Raw genomic sequence first — 19,396 nt, forward strand, 5'->3', positions numbered from 1 at the left:
ACAATGAATTCATTCAAGTAAATGCCATCAAATAATTGAGATTCAGTTTTGAAATCTTAATGATTACAACATAGAAATCTTCCTTATCCTAATATTCATGTTCTTTTACAAATTGTACTTTTCCCTAGATTTGTAAGGATTAACTGATTAAAAAAATTTTACATTTTAATATTTTTTATTTTTGAGAGACAGAGAGAGAGACAGAGCACAAGTGGGGAAGGGGCAGAGAGAGAGAGAGAGGGAGACACAGAATCTGAAGCAGGCTCCAGGCTCTGAGCTGTCAGCACAGAGCCCAACCTGGGGCTTGAACCCAGAAACTATAAGATCATGACCTGAGCTGAAGTTGGACACTTAACCAACTAAGCCATCCACCCAGGCACGCTGATTTTTTATTTTTACTTTTTTAATGAGACAGAGTACAAGCAGGGGAGGGACAGAGAGAGAATCCAAAGTAGACTCTATGCTGCCAACACAGAGCCTGACACAGGGCTCAAACCCACAAACCTTAAGATCAATGACCTGAAGTTGGTTGCCCAACCAAGACATTGGTAGAGAGAGAGGGAAACAGAATCCCAAGCAGGCTCTGTGCTCGATCCTAGGAACCTGAGATCATGACCAGAGCCGAAACCAAGAGCCCCTCTTGGTGCCCCTCTAATTCCATCTCTCAGTAGAGAGCTCACTTGGGATTCTCTGTCCCTGTCTCCCAAAATAAAAAAATTTAAAAAAGACATGGATGGCACAAAAACAGATACTCAGATCAATGGAACGGAAGAGAATCCAGAAATGGACCCACAAACGTATGGCCAACTAATCTTTGGCAAAGCAGGAAACAATATCCACTGGAATAAAGACAGTCTCTTCAGCAAGTGGTGCTAGGAAAACTGGACAGCGACATGCAGAAAAATGAACCTGGACCACTTTCCCACACCATACACAAAAATAAACTCAAAATGGATGAAAGACCTAAATTTAAGACAGGAAGTCATCAGAATCCGCGACGAGAAAGCAGGCAAAAACCTCTTTGATCTTGCCCGCACCAACTTCTTACTCAACACGTCTCTAGAAGCAAGGGAAACAAAAGCAAAAATGAACTATTGGGACCTTATCAACATAAAAAGCTTCTGCAGAGTGAAGGAAACAACCAGCAAAACTAAAAGGCAACCGACAGAATGGGAGAAGATATTTGCAAATGATATATCAGGTAAAGGGTTAGTATCCAAAATCTATAAAGAACTTATCAAACACCCAAAAAACAAATAATCCAGTGAAGAAATGGGCAAAAGACATGTCTCCAAAGACATCCAGATGGCCAACAGACACATGAAAAAATGCTCAATATCACTCATCATCCAGGAAATACAAATCAAAACCACTTGAGATACCACCTCACATCTGTCAGAATGGCCAACATTAACAACTCAGGCAACAACAGATGCTGGTGAGGATATGGAGAAAGAGGATCTCTTTTGCACTGCTGGTGGGAGCGCAAATTGGTACAGCCACTCTGGAAAAGAGTATGGAGCTTCCCCAAAAATTAAAAATGGAACTACCCTATGACCCAGCAATTGCACTACTAGGTATTTACCCAAGGGATACAGTATGCTGTTTCAACGGGGCACATTCACCCTAATGTTTATAGCAGCACTATCAACAATAGCCAAAGTATGTAAAGAGCCCAAATGTCCATCAACAGATAAATGGAAAAAGAAGATGTGGTGTATATATATATACACAATGGAGTATTACTCAGCAATCAAAAAGAATGAAATCTTGCCATTTGCAAATATGTGGTTGGAAGTAGAGGGTATTATGCTAAGCTAAATTAGAGGAAAACAAATACCATAGGGCTTCACTCCTGTGAGGACTTTAAGGCACAGAACAAACGAACCCAAGGGAAGGGAAGCAAAAATAATTTAAAAACAGGGAGGGGGACAAAACAGAAGAGACTCTTAAATATGGAGAACAATCGGAGGGTTACTGGAAGAATTGTGGGAGGTGGGATGGTCCAAATGGGTAAGGGGCATTAAGCAATCTACCCCTGAAATCACTGTTGCACTATACGCTAACTTGGATGTAAATTAAAAAAAAAATTAAAAAATTTTTCAAATTAAAATTGTGAAAACAAAAAGACATGGAAACTACTCATTATGGGAAAAAAAAAAAAAAAGCAAAGGATACAGCTCAGAGCCTAACAAGTGCTTTGTATTCATGAATTATCAGTATGTAGAAAACCTGGAGATAGGATTTCAGAAATCAGACCCATCAGGAATCTTTGTGGATGGGGTGCCTGGGTGGTTCAGTTGGTTAAACGTCAAACTCTGGATTTTGGTTCCAGTCATGATCTCATGATTTGGGAGATTGAGCCCCTGCTTGAGATTCTCCTCTCCCTCTTCCCTTTTATTAATAAAGTTGACTTTAAGACCTACATTAAGTTAATGACAAAGATTCTAGATTTAAAAGAGATTATGTTAGCTTATCACATTACCTCTCTGTTAGATAAACGCTCACTGCTGATAAAAACATAACATTCAACAATATGTCTCATGCATAGTTTTTGTTTTATTCTTTGAAGAATGGTTCTGAAACATCACACTAAGTCAGGCTGAGAGGTAAAGTTTAAATAGTTTTGTAAGGACATGTTGTAACATAGGACTGCTTACTCCACGGAATTTTAATCAGAGCTTATGATACACCTTGTTGGCAGTAGCACCCAGGTTTGCCAAATAGTCATCATTTTTCTCTCGTCTGCATGGACTTCTTCTCATTAGCTGCCTTCTGCTTTTGTTGCATTATCTCAGAGTCCCTATAATGGGGGAAAAGGCTATAAGTTGTTACAGAAAAACTCAATTTACATTCTCACTTGTTTCCTATACACAACCCATTAAGCATATTAAGATATAATTTAAAAGAAGATATAAAAATTCATGTCTTTGTTTTCTTGGAGACAGAATGGGAAGAAAAAGAATGGAACGGCTTTGAAGCTGGATCTTATTTTGAAAACCATCCCTGTTGTTATGGTCTTGGGCAAGTAACCTCAAAGATCTTTCAACATCACAACACTACTTACCAGGGTTGTTCTATGAAATAGCTACCAAGGTATATACTGGCCATTAGGCAGCTACATACAGAATAATGGCAATTACTCTTGGTTGTCAACACAAGACCCTTATTTAAAAAAGATGTATTTAATGGCTTTGTAATCAACACCTACGATCTGTTCATGAGTTCCAGCCCTGCATCAGGCTCGTTGCAGACAGCTCAGAGCCTGGAGCCTGCTTAGGATTCTGTGTCTCCCTCTCTCTCTACCCTCCCCCTCTTGTGCGCTCTCTCAAAAATAAACATTAAAAAACAAACACAAAAAGCTTATGTATGAGTATGAAGGAAAAACAACACACCTACAAAAAAAAAAAAAGTAGTATTTACTTTTCTGTTTGAAACCAAGCTCTGTTGTGCTTGCTGTAACTTCAGTAATGTTACTGAAGTTCAGAGCATCAGTTTCCTGTTCTATACATTGAGGCTAACATTCATTCCTTCTCAGGGTGATGAGTAGAGGTAAAACGTACATAGTACCTAGAACAGAGCTTTCTAACAAGTGGATAATAATTCAACAGTGATTATTATTGAACCAAGCTAGACTAGATCTAGAGATCTAGACATCTTCACTAAAAATTCCAGGTTCACTGATTGGTACTATGTTCACTTTTACTCCAATGTGAGTAAAGAGAAATTTAAGACAAACCTTATCACTTTAATACCACGGAAAGCATCAAGTGATAATTAGCCCAATGTGGGGCTTCAACTCATAACCATGGGATCAAGAGCTGCATGGTCCATAGACTGAGCCAGCCAGACACCCCCAAACACTGATCTTTAACTCTAGTTGCACATCAGAATCACCTGAGGAAATTTTTAAAGTTAGGTTTAACTTACAATAAAATTTATCCAGAGCACCTGTTATGCCCAGCCCCAAACCAATTAAAGGACTGGAATTAAAGCACAGGCTTCAGTAACACTCAAGGCTTCCCACGTGTTTCTAATGTGCAGGCTTGAGGACCACAGAGAAGCCCTGCTAAAGCATGTGCAGTCACTTCTTCACCTGACCTCCAAGTTGTACATAGACAAAATTAGAGGGTTTTTTTTTGTCTCCCATTATAGCATGCTTTTATGTGTTCTGGAAGGCCTAACAGTGGGGAAACAAACTATTTGTTACCATCTTAAAAACAGAATGCCTATTTGCAATGATGGTTGCTTCTCTTTGTTCTTCCTGTTTACATACTACCTCAACCCTACATGTGTTTTAAATTCCCATTTAAGGGGAGCAGACATTAAAGACCTCTAATAATTTAGAGACCCAACTTTCTAGTTGTGGAAGCACTGACTTTCTCAACAAATTCTGCTTGGAGAGTTCTAGAATTAAGCAATCTCCTGGCCTCAAAGCCATTCTTAATTAAAACTACAAAAATTGGGGTGCGTGGGTAGCTCAGTCCATTAAGCATCAGACTTGATCTCAGCTCAGGTCTTGATCTCAGGGTTTTGAGTTCAAACACCTCATTGGGCTCAGTGCTGGGCAAGAAACCTACTGAATAAAACCTTTTACAAAGCAAAGCCAAAACACATGCTGGCTTTCATTAAAAAACAAAACAAAACAAACCCCCCCAAACCCCAAAAGTACAACAAAGTAACTACAGTGCAATTGTGAGGTATTTGTTTACTACTGTAAAAAGGCAGCAGATTGATGAAGTTGCAAGGGTTTAAGTACACATATCATTTAAAGCCATCTTCTTGGTGAGAAATTTTAAGCTGCGCTCTGAGAGTATTTCTGTATTATTACAAAATTACAATTAATTTTCTATTATTTCTTACATAATTACATATCAAGGCTGTGGACCTTCATTTTCTCCAACCCAATGGATCTTCAGAAATGAATATAGCTACACACATTTTGTGTCTCTTTCGTAACATTTATCCCTGTAATTGAGTCACCTGTCATCCTGACAAGGTTGAGTTGGAGGTCTGCTTTGAAAATGTTGTATCCCTAGCATCTAACAGTGTCTTTCATATGGGAGGCATTCCATTACTTCGCTAAATGAAGTTCTTATGGTTGTGGTGGGGAAGCAGAAGATTCATCCTGGGATTGGGATGACTGTAGTCATATAGTTACAGCATGTGCAGCACAGCTGTTCATCTGTGACCCCTACTATGCAAACTAAGCTTAGTTCTACCCATGATTTAAAAAAATTCTTTCCATTCTTAAAAGGAAAACTTCAGAAATTTGAAAATTCGATTAGTATCACTTACCTCTGCTTTCTCTGAGAGGTCGTCAAGCTATCCTCTTTTCTTTTTCCCTTGCTAATTTCCTGGGATTTCTTCATGTTTTTCTGACGGGCAAGTTCTCGCTGATTTCCGCCTGCAAAGTTAAACAGTCATGCTCTTTTCCCATTTCAAAAATTAATACCAATTCCGTTAAAAGACTCTTATTTAAATGCATCTGAAGTTAGCTTTTCAGTTTTTAACAGGCCAGCAGAGCACTGCACTGAACAGAGTTCCCATAGTAGCCGAGGAAGAAGCTCAGACACAAACACTTCAAGTCTTAAGAGCATTATCATACCAATTCAGGTGTTCAATTAATGTAAATACCAGATCACTTATAGCCAGCATTCCACTCCTGTGTCTATATGGGTCAGTACATTCCAAATTAAGGTCTAGCTTTTGAGGAGTATGGAGAGAAGGATAGATACACAGGGAACACAGCTCCACAAGTTGGCCCATCACAATTCCACTGTTAAACGAGTAAACGCAGCGGTTCGGGATACATTACCTCGAAGGGCCAAACAAAAGAACTAAGGAGGGGACTCAACCGGAGCTTCCTGTCCTTCTCAGGCCTTAGGACCTTAAGGACCAACTATAAACCACTTTCTGACCAAGACCCGTCCCGGGGCCGCCGTCTTCACACACCTCACCTCCGGAGAGGTGTTCTTTACCCTTTGAACTCGCACTTGGCCGGCAGGCACATGCCCCACTTCTCAGGCGGGCCCGAAGCTAACCGTCCCTCTCCCTCGGTGGGCTGAGAATGGGGTCCCCGCGCCGTCGGACCTAAGGGGATACATCAGCCGGCTCCCGCCTCGTCTCCAGCCGCGCCTACGGACCTCGGCTTCCTCTGCAGACGCTCCCCGCCGCGTCCCTCACCCGTCCGCATACTCACGGGCCATGCCGACACCCGACCGAACCCAAAAGAGAGCCACTCGGAGAAGCAACGGCCTCCTAACGCGCTCAGCGGTCGTCCCCTCCCGCGGCTCTTGAAGGCTGAGCCCGCGCCGGCCCTCAGCCGGGCTACGCCTCTGCTCCTTCCATCGCCCCGCCCACCGAGGCCCGACTGCAGCCTCCCGCGAGTCGGGCGGCTGACTGCGCGTGCGCCGCTGGGCAGGCGGGGGCGGTCCTCGCGGTGGGTCCGGGGCTGGCACCTTCTGGAGTTTAATCTGGGCTAGCATCCCCTCGGTCACGCAAATTTGGTCGAGTCTAGAAAGCAGGTACTGCGTCTGTGGATTTTCCCCACTGTGTACCGAGCCCTGGGGGTTGGCCAGCCCCCTCTTTTTGGTAACGACAAAAACAAACGCCACTATATCTAACTTTTAGACCAAGAACGTTAGCATTCATTAATCCCCTTGCAGAAGCGGGAAGAGGAGGAAGGGGACAAAACCGATGAAGGGTTAACTCAATATGCAAAAGACAGTTTTGGCTCTTTACATATTTTTTTTATTTCAGCACCAAACTTGTAAGTAGGCTTCATTGTTCCTATTCTGCGGAAGAGGAGATTGAGACTGTGAAACGAGGAGCGACTGTCCTAACAGGTAGGGACTCTTAGAAGTGAGATTTATAGTGAAGATGGATTTTAAATCTGTTAATTTCCCTTTTAATCTCATTGCCTTTGTCGCGGTGGACAGTACCGAAGGAATTTTAGGTTAATGGCTGTATGCTTGGGTTGTATGATAGGAAGGGAATAGCAGGGGATGCAGTTTTATCTCCTATTCACAATAACCTTGGAATGTGGGTAGAAGCCGTGGAGCATTTGCCATTGCTAGAAACATGTGCAACGATGCCTGAGGTTAGTTCAATACTTATGTTTTTCATCTCTCCTGTTACTTATTACAAACAAACGTGTAGAGTTAGATCGTACACCCTAAAATCACCTTTTTATAAAGGCTTTTATGTTGGAAAATTTCAAACATCTACAACAGTATGGAAAATACTGCAGTGCATTCTCAAGTATATGTGACCAAGCTTCAACAATTTTTATTTTAACTCCTAAAAGTCACCTATTTTACAGAAGGTAGGACAAAGTGGTGAAGACTTGGAGCTCTGGAGATGGAATGTCTTGGTTGAAAGCCCAGCTCTACTAATGAGTAGATGTGTGCACTTGGGTGTGTTATTTCATTGCAGTAAAGCTTCCATATTAAATGGGAAGGTAAATGTACCTCTTTAATTAACTGAATTAATGTATGTGAAGTACGAAGTGTTCAGTATATGTTAGCACTCAATATGTTAGCTATTATCAATCTTTTAACCTCAGAGAGCCTTGTATGCTTGTCACTCACCTTAAACCCCACCTGTCTTCAATACTGTTTATGAGCCAAGCATCTGATTCCACTTAAACAACCTCTTCTGGAGTAAATTGAGCAGGGGCAAAAGATTGAATTGTGTCCTGGGTCATTGTGAAGAAGGGAGGGAAGCAATTTGGGATTGGAAAGTAAGTGGAAGTGTTATTGTTTGTATATGTAGTCTTAATTTACAGTCTAATTGACCTTTTTCTTTGCGGTTGAAAATATACTCTGTGAATGGTAGGGATATACTCAAGAGATATTGGGTGTGTCTGCTAGAGAAAACTGAAGACTTTTAAAATTACTCTGATGCCTTTAAGAATTTACTCCACAGACTTGGTTGTGTAACATATCTTAAGACTTTATATTTAATAATAAAATTAGATCTGATTCTGTTCCCTTATTTATAGTAATGACAAATTAAATCCTTGTTATTAATTGCCTTACCTACAGAATTGTGGGAGTGCCCTAGATTCTTAGATGGAACATAACATTTTGGGAAAGGCAATATCTTTATACCAGAATATACTGGGCAAAGCTAAATGGTCCTAGTAGTGGCTACAAGATTCGCGAGACATCTTCAGTAGGGGGCTCTTTGTCAAGTTCTTGACCTTCTTTAGGTGTATCTGAAGTCCTGTTCCCTCCCCAGATTACTGGAGGGAGCCTACAGAATCCACAGACTTCCATTTTCTTTCCAGTCTTAGAGGAATCTCTTCTCTCTAACGTGCTTTCATCCCTCTTACTCTCAAAAACGCTTCTCTTTCTTCTTCTGGATGACATAGCAACCTCTTTAATTATTTAAAGATTTTATTCTTTTGCCATTAACATAGCAGGATGTTCTTGTAGAGTTTTATTCTTCCAAAAAGGAAGTTGGGCCTGGCTGTTGTAATGAGTCAGGGAATTAAAAAGCTCGCCCATACTGTGTACAGCCAATTTCATCTATGGCCATTTTTCTTCTAATCATGTAAGTCTTCCCTAACCATATTACCTAAAGTAAGCCAGTCTCCCAATAATCTCTTTCATAATACTCTTTAACTTTTTTTAACTTTTTTTTTATTTTTTATTTTTTTTATTTTTGAGCCAGAGAGAGACACAGCATGAACGGGGGAGGGGCAGAGAGAGAGGGAGACACAGAATTGGAAGCAGGCTCCAGGCTCTGAGCCATCAGCCCAGAGCCCGACGCGGGGCTCGAACTCGCGGACCGCGAGATCGTGACCTGAGCCGAAGTCGGACGCTCAACCGACTGAGCCACCCAGGCGCCCCTCAAGTTTTTAATTATTTTTCATAATCTCTACCCTCAATATGGGGTTCGAACTCATGCCCTGGTATCAAGAGTGGCAGGCTCCTCCGACTGAGCTAGCCAGGCGCCCCATGATTTTCATAGTCTTATAAAGGGTCTTGGGTCTTATAGGGTCTTGACTACCTCCTTTCACTCGTTTCTGTAACTCCTAGGGACGCTGGGAGAGGGGGAGAGCTGACCACGGAACATCTCAATTTCCGGTTCACTAGTAACTCTGTAGTTTGACAGTTACCATGGCTCCGGGCGCTGTGCGTCTTACGCTTTTCCTAGGCGCTGGGTGATGGCGTAATCAGCTCCGGCGCCCTACGAGGGCGGGGAAGCAAGGTACTGGGGGAAACTTAGCAGGGTCATGAAGAAGAGGCGGCGGCGGGAGGAAGGAGGAGGTGGTGGGGGTGTGAACCTGCGGTAGCTGCCCGCTGGGCTGGTGGTGTGGCCGTGTGGAAAGGACGTAGTTCTTAATCCCTTCTCCCGGCAGCAGCCGGGGCTCGGGGCTGAGAGCGGCCGTGGGGCCGCCTCCCCGGGCCCCCTGGCTCCGCCATGTTCCGCAGGGCACGCCTTAGCGTGAAGCCGAATGTCAGGCCTGGTGTAGGCGCCAGGAGCTCCTCCGCTCCCAATCCCCAACGTGGACAAGAGGCTCCCAGGGCCCCGGATCCTGCAGCCGCTTCTTCCCCGAAGCCAGCGGAGTCTACAGATGTGTCCCCGTTGGATTTCGGGGGAACGGAGCCGCAAGAAAAGCCTCCCAGGAGCAGGTAAGAGCATGCAGAGAGGAGTATTTTCATCTGCCCCGCCTCTCTGGGCCTGTCACCCGGAATATGACCCCATGAATTTACTTTAGGAGTATTCTGTCGCTTGCATTAAGTCTTACAGTTGAGACTCTATGAACCTACTCCAAACTGCAGTTTGTCACTCTGGCCACAGGGTGTGGCACATGTGGATTTTGTTAAAGGTCTGTAGTTTCTCCGGGTGGGAACCTTGTCTTCAAGTGGTGGTGAGAAAGAGTCCAGGTGCAACAGTCTTGACGTGAAATTTACACGTGGTAATGTTAGACAGCTTAGATTACTTTGCCGTAGTTTTTTTTTTTTTTTTCTTCCTTCTGGAGCACTTTGCAGGGGTAGGTACTTTTTTAGATTTTCAAAAAAACATTTATGTAGTCTTAAAAGACCAGTGTTACATTGGTTATGCTGAGTTGTGTCAATGGGGAGGAGATACGGCTACTTGATTTGATTCCAGGGCGTGCCCCTTTATAGTGGCCATGTTTTCTGAAGGGAAAAAGCATGTGCTAATACCACATTTGGAGTCTGGATTTTTTTTTTCCTTTAAAAATTTTTTTTAATTTAATGTTTGTTTATTTTTGAAAGAGCGGGAGAGGGGCAGGGAGAGAGGGTGACACAGAATCTGAAGCAGGCTCTGAGATGTCAGCCCAGATTCCAACATCCGGCTGGACCTCACAAGTACAGAGCCCAACGCAGGGGCTTGAACTCACAAACCGTGAGATCGTTACCTGAGTGAGCCTAAGTGAGACTCTTAACCGACTTAGCTGCCCAGGCGCCCTAGGATTTTTTTCGTAATTTAACAGTTTATCAGACTTTGCCCAGGCAGAATTTGCTTATCTGTAAAATGGAAATAATACTCTCTGATTTCGAGAGCCAAGTTATTGTGGAGTTTAGAAAAAACTGACAAACTCTTGAATAGGACATGGCAGAATAGTTGTCTACAAAAAGTTATCTTTTTTAAATAAAAGCAATGGTAGTAAATAACAAAGTAGTTAAAATTAAGCCATGTTGGGCTACTAATGGTCTCTGTTTCTGTAATACATATGTGAGGAAACCAATAAAAATGGATCGTATTAAATAACAATGAGATGGTGTAAATTCTTTGTATGCTCTAACCAGAAGGTGAACATTTTATCCTTTTCTTTTTGGCCTAACTTCCTCTGTTGGCCTGAACTGGTGCTGGGTATAGGATGTTATTTTGCCAGCTTACTGATACTTAGTAATATCCATGTTTCTTATATGAATATTTTTTCAAAATTACTCCTCAAAAAAGAAATACAAGTAACAGTCACTGTTAATAAAGTTTGCAGAGATCCTGTTAACTACATACAGATGCATGATGATTGATAATTTAATAAATTACTCTGATTCTGTAGTCTTGAGACATTAGAGGTTGGGAATATTTGCTTTCTTAGAGTTGGCATTTAGGGAGTATATTTGATTTTTTTTTTTCTTTTTTTTTTTTTTTTTTTACTATGTGTTTTCTTTCTTTGTGGGTCTTTGCAGCTGTAAAAATCTATAGGGTATATGTTTTGTCCTCAACGATTCAACATAATTGAATGAAATGCACATGATGCATGTATCATTACAAAGCCCGATCTCGGTGTCATAACTTTGGGCCCTATGTTGGGTGTAGAGATTACTAAAAAAAAAAAAAAAAAAAAAAAAAAAAAAAAAAAAAAAAAAAAAAAATTAAAAACATGGAGCTATCCTGCAAATAACCTGGAAAGGTTATTCTATAGGTTTAGGCATTTTCAACTTTTTAAAAAAAAAATTTTTTTTTTTTAACGTTTATTTATTTTTGAGACAGAGGATGAACAGGGGAGGGTCAGAGAGAGAGGGAGACACAGAATCGGAAGCAGGCTCCAGGCTCTGAGCCATCAGCCCAGAGCCCGACGCGGGGCTCGAACCCACGGACCGCGAGATTGTGACCTGAGCTGAAGTCGGACGCTTAACCAACTGAGCCACCCAGGCGCCCCAGCATTTTCTACTTTTACATAAAACTAATAACATGAAAAATGTAGACTGCTTTTAATTCTTACACCCTCTCTCTTCTTGACTTAATTTGCTTTCAGGCCATTCCTGAAATGTGTGTATCCAATCTGAACCATATCTAATATGTATATTTTGGAGTGACTAAGTACTTTTTTAAGTTAGGAGTTTGATAGCTGTGTAAGTATTCATACCAGATGAAAGAGGAATGATTTCTACCTCAAACAGTATTTGATTTGATTAATGTAGCTCAATGTATATTCTCAAATACTGTAGTAGAGATATTTTAGAAATTTGATGTTTTGTATGTTTGGTTTGACTCCTCTCAGGTTGATAAAGCAATTTATAATTTAGATCAGCTAGGGGGATGTCAATATAGATTATAAACTTAGTTTTTGAAAAAATAATTGTTGGGGCACCTGGGTGGCTCTGTCGGTTAAGCAGCCGTCTTCATCTCAGGTCATGATCTCACGGTCCGTGAGTTAGAGCCCCGCATCGGGCTCTGTGCTGACAGCTCAGAGCCTGGAGCCTGCTTCAGATTCTGTATCTCCCTTTCTCTCTGCCCCTCCCCCACTCTCCCTCTGTCTCTCTCAAAAATTAATAAAGATTAAAAAAAAAAACTTAAAAAAAATAAAAATTGTCAGTTATATAGTGATTCAAAGTAGGGTCATGAAGTTTTAATTTGTAACTTGGCCTTTTGTTTTTCTTGAACGAGTTAGGATGAGCATAAACTTATATGTTCTAATGCACTAAGGGACTTGACGTTTGAAAAAGATCAGCAGTCTTTGTTAGAATTTATGTATCTGTTAAAAATTTTAGTAAAGGGGTGCCTGGGTGGCTCAGTCGGTTAAGCGTCCGACTTCGGCTCAGGTCATGATCTTGTGGTTCACGAGTTCGAGCCCCGTGTCGGGCTCTGTGCTGACAGCTCAGAGCCTGGAACCTGCTTTGGATTCTGTGTCTCCCTCTCTATCTGCCCCTCCTCCACTCACACTCTGTCTCTCAAAATATAAACATTGTCTCTCAATGTTGTCTCTCAAAATAAACATTAAAAAAAAATTAAAAAAAATAAAAATTTTAGTAAACAAAATTTTTATTGGAATCTGTCATGAATAATGTATATCTCAAGTCGTTGATTGTTTTAATAATGAGATTTTACTGGTTTAGATTTTTGCCAGGCTAGTTTTTAAAACTAGAATATGAAAGATCCATGGTGTCCTTTTTTTTTTTAAATTTTGACAGTGATGAAAAGACTGACAATGAGAATTATGTTGAAGAATCCAGTAAGTCTTCCTCTGCTGTTTCACAGAGAAGAAAGCGAATATCAAGTACTACTCTGGTTAAGCCTGGTGTCAGTGTTCCTTCAGAATCTCATCCCTTATCTACAGTTAATCAAGAAGTTCCACAGCCAAAGCCTATTTCAACAAAAGAGAAACAGCCATGTTCAGACAGATACCGAATATATAAAGCCCAGAAACTAAGAGAAATGTTAAAAGAAGAATTGAGAAAGGAGAAGGTAAGGGAGAAAAATCACATTTGACTGTTCCTACTAGGTTTCTGTTTTTATGTTAGGCATCATTTGGAGGATTAATATCTGTAGTATTTAATGGAGCATAACCAGTTAATGTTCCTTATTTTAATAGAAGATCCCCTTTTGTGAACTGAATGATTAATAAGCGCGATGGACTTAATAAGCTATTTTTTCTGCTATGTTAATTTTTATATTCATCTATATCTTTGATTTTGGTGAAGGCCAAAAATAGAAGGTCTGTTTCTACACACATAGAAAATATACAAAGCATATTTATAAAATAAACTTTAAGTATCATTTTTCGTTACATGAATAACATTCATTTGAATTAAGACAGATATACTTATTTGAGCAAAATGAATTGGTAATATTTTATAAATTGACAGTATGGAAATTATAAATGGGAAAAATTTGCATTTATGTGTATAGTAAAGCTCATCTTTTTAATCTTGAAGATCGATTATTTTTCCAAGATTGCACTGTACCAATAGTGAAGCATGTAAGCTCTGCAGTTAGATATTTAAGATTTGAATCTTAGAGTCATCCCTTAGTATGTGTCGTTGGGCAATTTAATTGATTTTTCTGTCTGTATCCTCATTTGCAAAATAAGAGTGATGATAGTATATATCTCATTGGAGGGTTGTAAAGATTGTATGAGTAAATATATGTAAAACACATTAAGACTAGTGCCTGGCAAACAGAAGGAGCTTAACAAATGTCGGCTTTTATTATTACAAAATCCCCTTGTTAATTCAGAGGAAGGCACTTAGTATGAGTATGGTGCTTTATATTATTTAATTCTATCATCTTTGTATAGTAGATACCGCTGTTTTATGCAGGTGGAAACAAGTTTAGAGAAGTTATTTGCTTTGTATCACATATCAGTGGGATTTGAATCTATATTGTTTAAAATCTAGGTCTCTAAAGATGTTCTATATAATCTGCTTAGGTAGATTTATTTTCAGGAATTAAAAAATTAAACATTTGCTTTAAGAATTTTGTAAAATTCACAGAAATCTAGTTCATTACAGGGTAAACAAAAACTATGTATTTATAAATTCTTAGCAAACTATTATAGTTAGAAGGCATTAGTAAGTATGATTTTATACGTTGAGCTTTTATCCAGACCTAGACACTTTAGTTTTTAAAATTCCTTGATGTGCTACACTGTTTAATAATGCAGTTTATGAAGTTTGTCCTAAAATTGGGAATAATCGTGGTAAGAATAATACTAAATCACTTGCAATGAATATAAGAGTGGGATATACCTTTGAATATAGTACATGTGAAATTCTACATTTATAAAAGAAAAGTGGATCTTTGTGTGTGTTTGTGTGTCCAGAAACAATGGAAAAACAAATATGCCATAAATGAAAGTCAGAAGCCACCAGATCGTTCAAAAATGACTATGAGAGATTTCATATATTACCTGCCAGATAATAATCCAATGACGTAAGTAAATTTTTCTTGTTGTCCTTTCTTTGGGTATGTTGTGAGTTAAGTATCACTTAGGGTACAAGTTCGTGTTTTCCAAAAGTATGTTGACAAAACTTATAGCAAATATGATGTTTTTTCGATAGAATTTTTAAACAACATTTAGTTGTATTTCAGGTAACTGCTTTCTTGGGATGGTGCCCTTTACCTCTGAAATTAAAAATAAGTTTCTTTTCTTTTCTTTTATTTTTAACATTTATTTATTGTTGAGACAGAGAGAGAGCATGAATGGGGGAGGGGCAGAGAGAGAGGGAGACACAGAATCGAAAGCAGGCTCCAGGCTCTGAGCCATCAGCCCAGAGCCCGACGCAGGGCTTGAACTCACGGACCGCGAGATCGTGACCTGAGCTGAAGTCCGATGCTTAACCGACTGAGCCACCCAGGCGCCCCAAAAATAAGTTTCCTTTCTTACATTACCAAAATGTTACAAAACTAAACAACTTTAATCAATACTGCAGTTTGTGTTTCTTGTACACTATACCCTGATTCTAAAGGAACACTGTAATTTTTATGCTCTACCTCCTAATTATTTATAGTAAATATTATTTATCTTCTAAGAACAAAGCTTCTTTAGTAAAGTTAGCCTGAGGAGGCAGATGGTTTATAATAAATCTCATTGTTATGTTGTTGATGGTTTAGCAGGTGGATGCAGGAGTGTAGCTTTTTTCAGGTTTACCAGGTCTTTGGCTTGCTGCCGAAGGGCCAGAAGCCTAGGTGGTAAGTTGTTTGACATATAGAATTTGGAGATAAGCCATGTAGGTTGCTTCAGACATGAGGACTGGGAGAGCCTCCCTTCACTAAGGAATTAGAGAGTCAAAACGTTCCTACCTAGGGCATAGCAGGTTTATATTTGATGACAAGGTTTTTGACTGAGAAATTGACTCTTGGGCCACACCGTTATTCATAATAGTGTTATGGTTTATCATATAAAAAAAATGCAAGTTAAAATAATTTCCTTCTTGCCAATGGGTAGAATTAACAAGATATATATTGTTCATTTAAAAATATTTTTTATATTAAATATTAAATTGTCTCACATTTCAAAACGTTTGTTGTTTATTAGTTCTTCACTGGAACAAGAAAAGAAAACTGAAAAATCATTGACACCAGTCCAGACAAGAGAGTAAGCATTTTATCTTAGTGTTTTTTTAAAATAAGTTTTTTGATGGGTACAGTTTTAAAAAAAAGAAATCAAATGATGCTTTTTGTTATAGTCAAATTGCATGTGATAGGAATGTTTAGATAGAATCACTAGCAAGAATAAAACTTACTGTCTGATTTAAGAGTCTCATGCTCTACCGACTGAGCTAGCTGGGCATGTCTGGTTTAAATCAAAATGTAAGGCGGCCCATACTGTGTATTATATATGGAAATGGCCAATGGTGTTATTTTAACGAAACCTTATATTTTATTTTTATTTATTTTTAAAATATTGTTTTCTTTAATATTTATTAATTTATTTTGAGAGACAGAGTACGTGTTCATGATTGCGGGGGAGAGGGGCAGAGAGGAAAGAGAATCCCAAGCAGGTATTCCCAGAACTATCAGCATGGGGCTCCATCTCCACAAACTGTTAGGTCATGACCTGAGCTGAAATGTTGGATGCTCAACAGATTGAGCAACCCAGGGACCCCTCAATTGAAGCTTTTAGAATTAAAAAGGATTTTGTTTTGTTTTAGAATAGCATAGTAAAACAGTACAAAAATCAAATGGAACAAAAGTATACCGAGAAGTCTTCCAACTCTGTTTTTCTGTCATCTGGTTCTGCTGCCTGAAGGCAACAATTGTTACCAATTTTTTAATGTATCCTTCTAATTCTATTCTGTGTCTAAACAAATAAACGTGTATATATTTTTCTTTTTATTTCCCTTTTATAGTTTTTAAAATAAATTTTTTTAATGCTTTTATTTATTTTTGAGAGAGAGACAGAGTGCAGGCAGGCAAGGGGCAGAGAGAGGGAGTCATAGAATCCGAAGCATGCTCCAGGCTCTGAGTTGTCAGCGCAGAGCCCGATGCGGGGCTTGAACCCACAAACCACAAGATCATGACCTGAACTGAAGTCGGATGCTTAACTGACTGAGCCACCCAGGCACCCCATAGTCGGGGAAATTCTTATAACCACGTCCTTAACGTGTAGTATCTTTACTTAGGGTATAGGGAAAATTGGAAATCAAATGAAGGTTGGATTCGAAGTAATTTATTTCAGAAGTTGATAGTACTCAGGAGATCCTTCTCCTGGATATATGAATTAAGCTATCTTTACATTCGGTAGGCAAGAAGGTAAAAGTACTCCTGATGCTGAAGGTCATGAAGAAGTAGAAGAAGAAGTGGATGACGGGCCATTGCTGGTTCCTCGAGTAAAAGTGGCAGAAGATGGTTCCATTATTTTGGATGAAGAAAGGTAAGTTAAAAAAAAAAAAAAAGAGATTGTGGTTTCAAACATAAGAACAAATGTGCTTTGTCTAATGAGAGAGATTGAATTTCTGCATCATTCATGGTTACCTGACCATATAAACACTGATGTTTATATTTTTTAATGCATGTTATAAATAGAAAGATGAGTTAGATTCATTTGTAATTTTTAGCAATTTTTATGCTGTGTTTTTTATAAGAAGATGGTACTGCTGATCCGTCATCCATTAACCTTCCACAATTGTTTTACTAACTTTACTGGTAATTGGGATGAGCTCCACTAATTATATGCTGGTCTCTACTGATGATACATTTCAAAAATTGGCTCAGTCTTGAAGTCAAAATTCAGGTTTTCTTATTATTAACTAATACCATATTTTGGTGTGTGGTTATAACTAATGAAAATGCAACAAATGAATCAGGTTTAATCAGGGTTAATATTCTATATAACTTTTGTTATGACACGGTTTAAATTCACTTTGTAGTTTCTCAGTTATAATATTAAATTTTTCAAATTTGGCATTGTGGAATTTGTTGTTTGTCCAAAGTGTGTTTTTTAAAAAAGAAGATAAATTCACGAGTAACTAAATATAAAAGAGGGATGTAAAGTAGTCTGACAGTTCAGTATAAAAATCTTTTTATAGCATATAAAATTCTATGATAATGAAACATAAATGCAGTACTTTTAATAATTGTGTGTTTTTTGCCATTATTTTGTGATGATCATTTTACTGGTCATTAAATAGTTAAAAGCATTGTACTGCTTTGTTTACAGGAATGTAGAACAAAAACATAAGATGCTTATGTTTCTCATCTTGGGTTTAGTATGATAATGTAATATGTGTTAAATGTAGGGGACATACAGAAGTCAATAAAATTTAAGTAATTTTTTGGTGGTGCAAAGATAATGTGTAAATTTTATATTGCTATTAACAATTTCAGAAGAATGTTGGCATTTAATTTTATTACTTGGCAATCACATTTTAAGTGAAAATTAACAGAATCTTGGAATATATGCATACCTCAAGTATATATTATTATACTTTTGTTCCGATTCTGTCATGGCACATTTCAAAATATAACTATTCAAATATCATGTATTATTTTCTTTCTTGTTCTAAATGCAAATCTATTTAAAAGTGTGTCTCTTTCAGTTTAACTGTAGAAGTTTTAAGGACAAAAGGCCCCTGTGTTGTTGAGGAAAATGACCCCATATTTGAGCGTGGTTCTACAACTACATATTCCAGCTTTAGGAAAAACTATTATTCTAAACCATGGTCAAATAAAGGTAACTAATTTTCATTTTAAATGTTGTGGATATTTATTTGAAGTAAAGTGAATTATTTTCTGTAAGTAAATAAAATGAAAACCATGTTATTTTCTGTCTAGCTAATTTTATTGGAACTGACCTCTGCATCCCTTTCCCCCCCCCCCCCCCCCCCCCCCCCACTTATTGTGGAACTCCATCTCTGGCTTTATCTTAGTGATCTTTTTAGGAATTAGCATTATGGTAATTTGGGCTAGAGTAGTCCTCTCTGTCAAATCCCTGTATAAAAAATAACATGGAAAACTATTAATATTTCTAATACTCATAATAATGTTCTACCTTAGATAATATTGTATAACAGTTTCTAAGGGTCAAAATTGTGCTGTTAAAAAGCATATACTACTTTTTTTTAAGTTTATTTGTTAATTTTGAGAGAGTTAGTGCAAGCAGGGGAAGGGTAAAGAGAGAGGGAGAGAGCGAGAATACCAAGTAGGCTCTGCATTGTCAGCATGGAGGCTGATACAGGGCTTGAATTCATGAACCGTGAGATCAGGACCTGAGCCAAAATCAAGAGTTGGTCACTTAACCGACCGAGCCACCCAGGTGCCTGAAGCTTATAATACCTTTTGAATGGTATCGCTTATTCTTATAAAAAATAATGCAGGTTGTTTTTGGGGAAAAAATGAAACAGAACAGAGTAATTCAGGACAACAACAAAGATTCTATACTTTCCTCCTCTGTATTCCCCAATCCTATTTTATTGAGGTTACTTCTTTTAATAGTTTGTGTGTTGTTTTGGTTACTTTCTTTCATATACTACTTAGTGCACCTTAGTTGCTTATGTTAAAGCAGTAATATAGTGGCTGTGACTGATGGTTTTCTTAAGAACACTTTGAGACCAGATAGGCAGAATGTTGTTTTCTTCTTCTTCCTCTTCTCTTTCCCCTTCTTCCTCCTTCCTCTTTCTTCTCTTCTTCCTCTTCTTTTTTCCTTCCTCTTCCTTCTCTCCTTCCTCTTCCTTCTCTCCTTCCTCTT

General features: G+C 38.8%; 2 protein-coding genes across 2 annotated transcripts in view; one reads left to right on the top strand and one right to left on the bottom strand.

Moving 5' to 3' along the window:
* Positions 1–2,539: 2,539 nt before the first annotated feature.
* Positions 2,540–6,521, bottom strand: SERF1B (small EDRK-rich factor 1B). Its single transcript, XM_049649601.1, has 3 exons — positions 6,203–6,521; positions 5,299–5,407; positions 2,540–2,803 (listed from the first exon to the last, which is right to left on the bottom strand). The coding sequence occupies exons 1-3, from the start codon at positions 6,486–6,488 to the stop codon at positions 2,731–2,733; spliced, it is 468 nt and encodes a 155-aa protein (XP_049505558.1). The 5' UTR covers positions 6,489–6,521; the 3' UTR covers positions 2,540–2,730.
* A 2,735-nt stretch (positions 6,522–9,256) lies between these two features.
* The window catches only part of BDP1 (B double prime 1, subunit of RNA polymerase III transcription initiation factor IIIB), an 89,290-nt gene continuing 79,150 nt past the window's right edge, over positions 9,257–19,396 (top strand). Inside the window, exons 1-6 of the mRNA XM_049649605.1 lie at positions 9,257–9,644; positions 12,900–13,173; positions 14,531–14,640; positions 15,746–15,805; positions 16,955–17,083; positions 18,249–18,382. Coding sequence (XP_049505562.1) covers positions 9,433–9,644; positions 12,900–13,173; positions 14,531–14,640; positions 15,746–15,805; positions 16,955–17,083; positions 18,249–18,382 — 919 coding nt within the window. The 5' untranslated portion in view covers positions 9,257–9,432. The remainder of the gene's footprint in view (positions 9,645–12,899; positions 13,174–14,530; positions 14,641–15,745; positions 15,806–16,954; positions 17,084–18,248; positions 18,383–19,396) is intronic.

Source organism: Panthera uncia (assembly GCF_023721935.1).
Source record: "Panthera uncia isolate 11264 chromosome A1 unlocalized genomic scaffold, Puncia_PCG_1.0 HiC_scaffold_17, whole genome shotgun sequence".
Taxonomy (NCBI): domain Eukaryota; kingdom Metazoa; phylum Chordata; class Mammalia; order Carnivora; family Felidae; genus Panthera; species Panthera uncia.

Bases quoted from the DNA above. Each gene is read 5' to 3' on its own strand.
- SERF1B (XM_049649601.1), bottom strand. From the start codon at position 6,488: ATGCTAGCCCAGATTAAACTCCAGAAGGTGCCAGCCCCGGACCCACCG. The intron at 5,408-6,202 runs GTGAGTATGCGG...TTAACTTTGCAG, and splicing joins GTCGGGTGTCGGCATGGCCC to GCGGAAATCAGCGAGAACTT. The intron at 2,804-5,298 runs GTAAGTGATACT...CCCCCATTATAG, and splicing joins ACCTCTCAGAGAAAGCAGAG to GGACTCTGAGATAATGCAAC.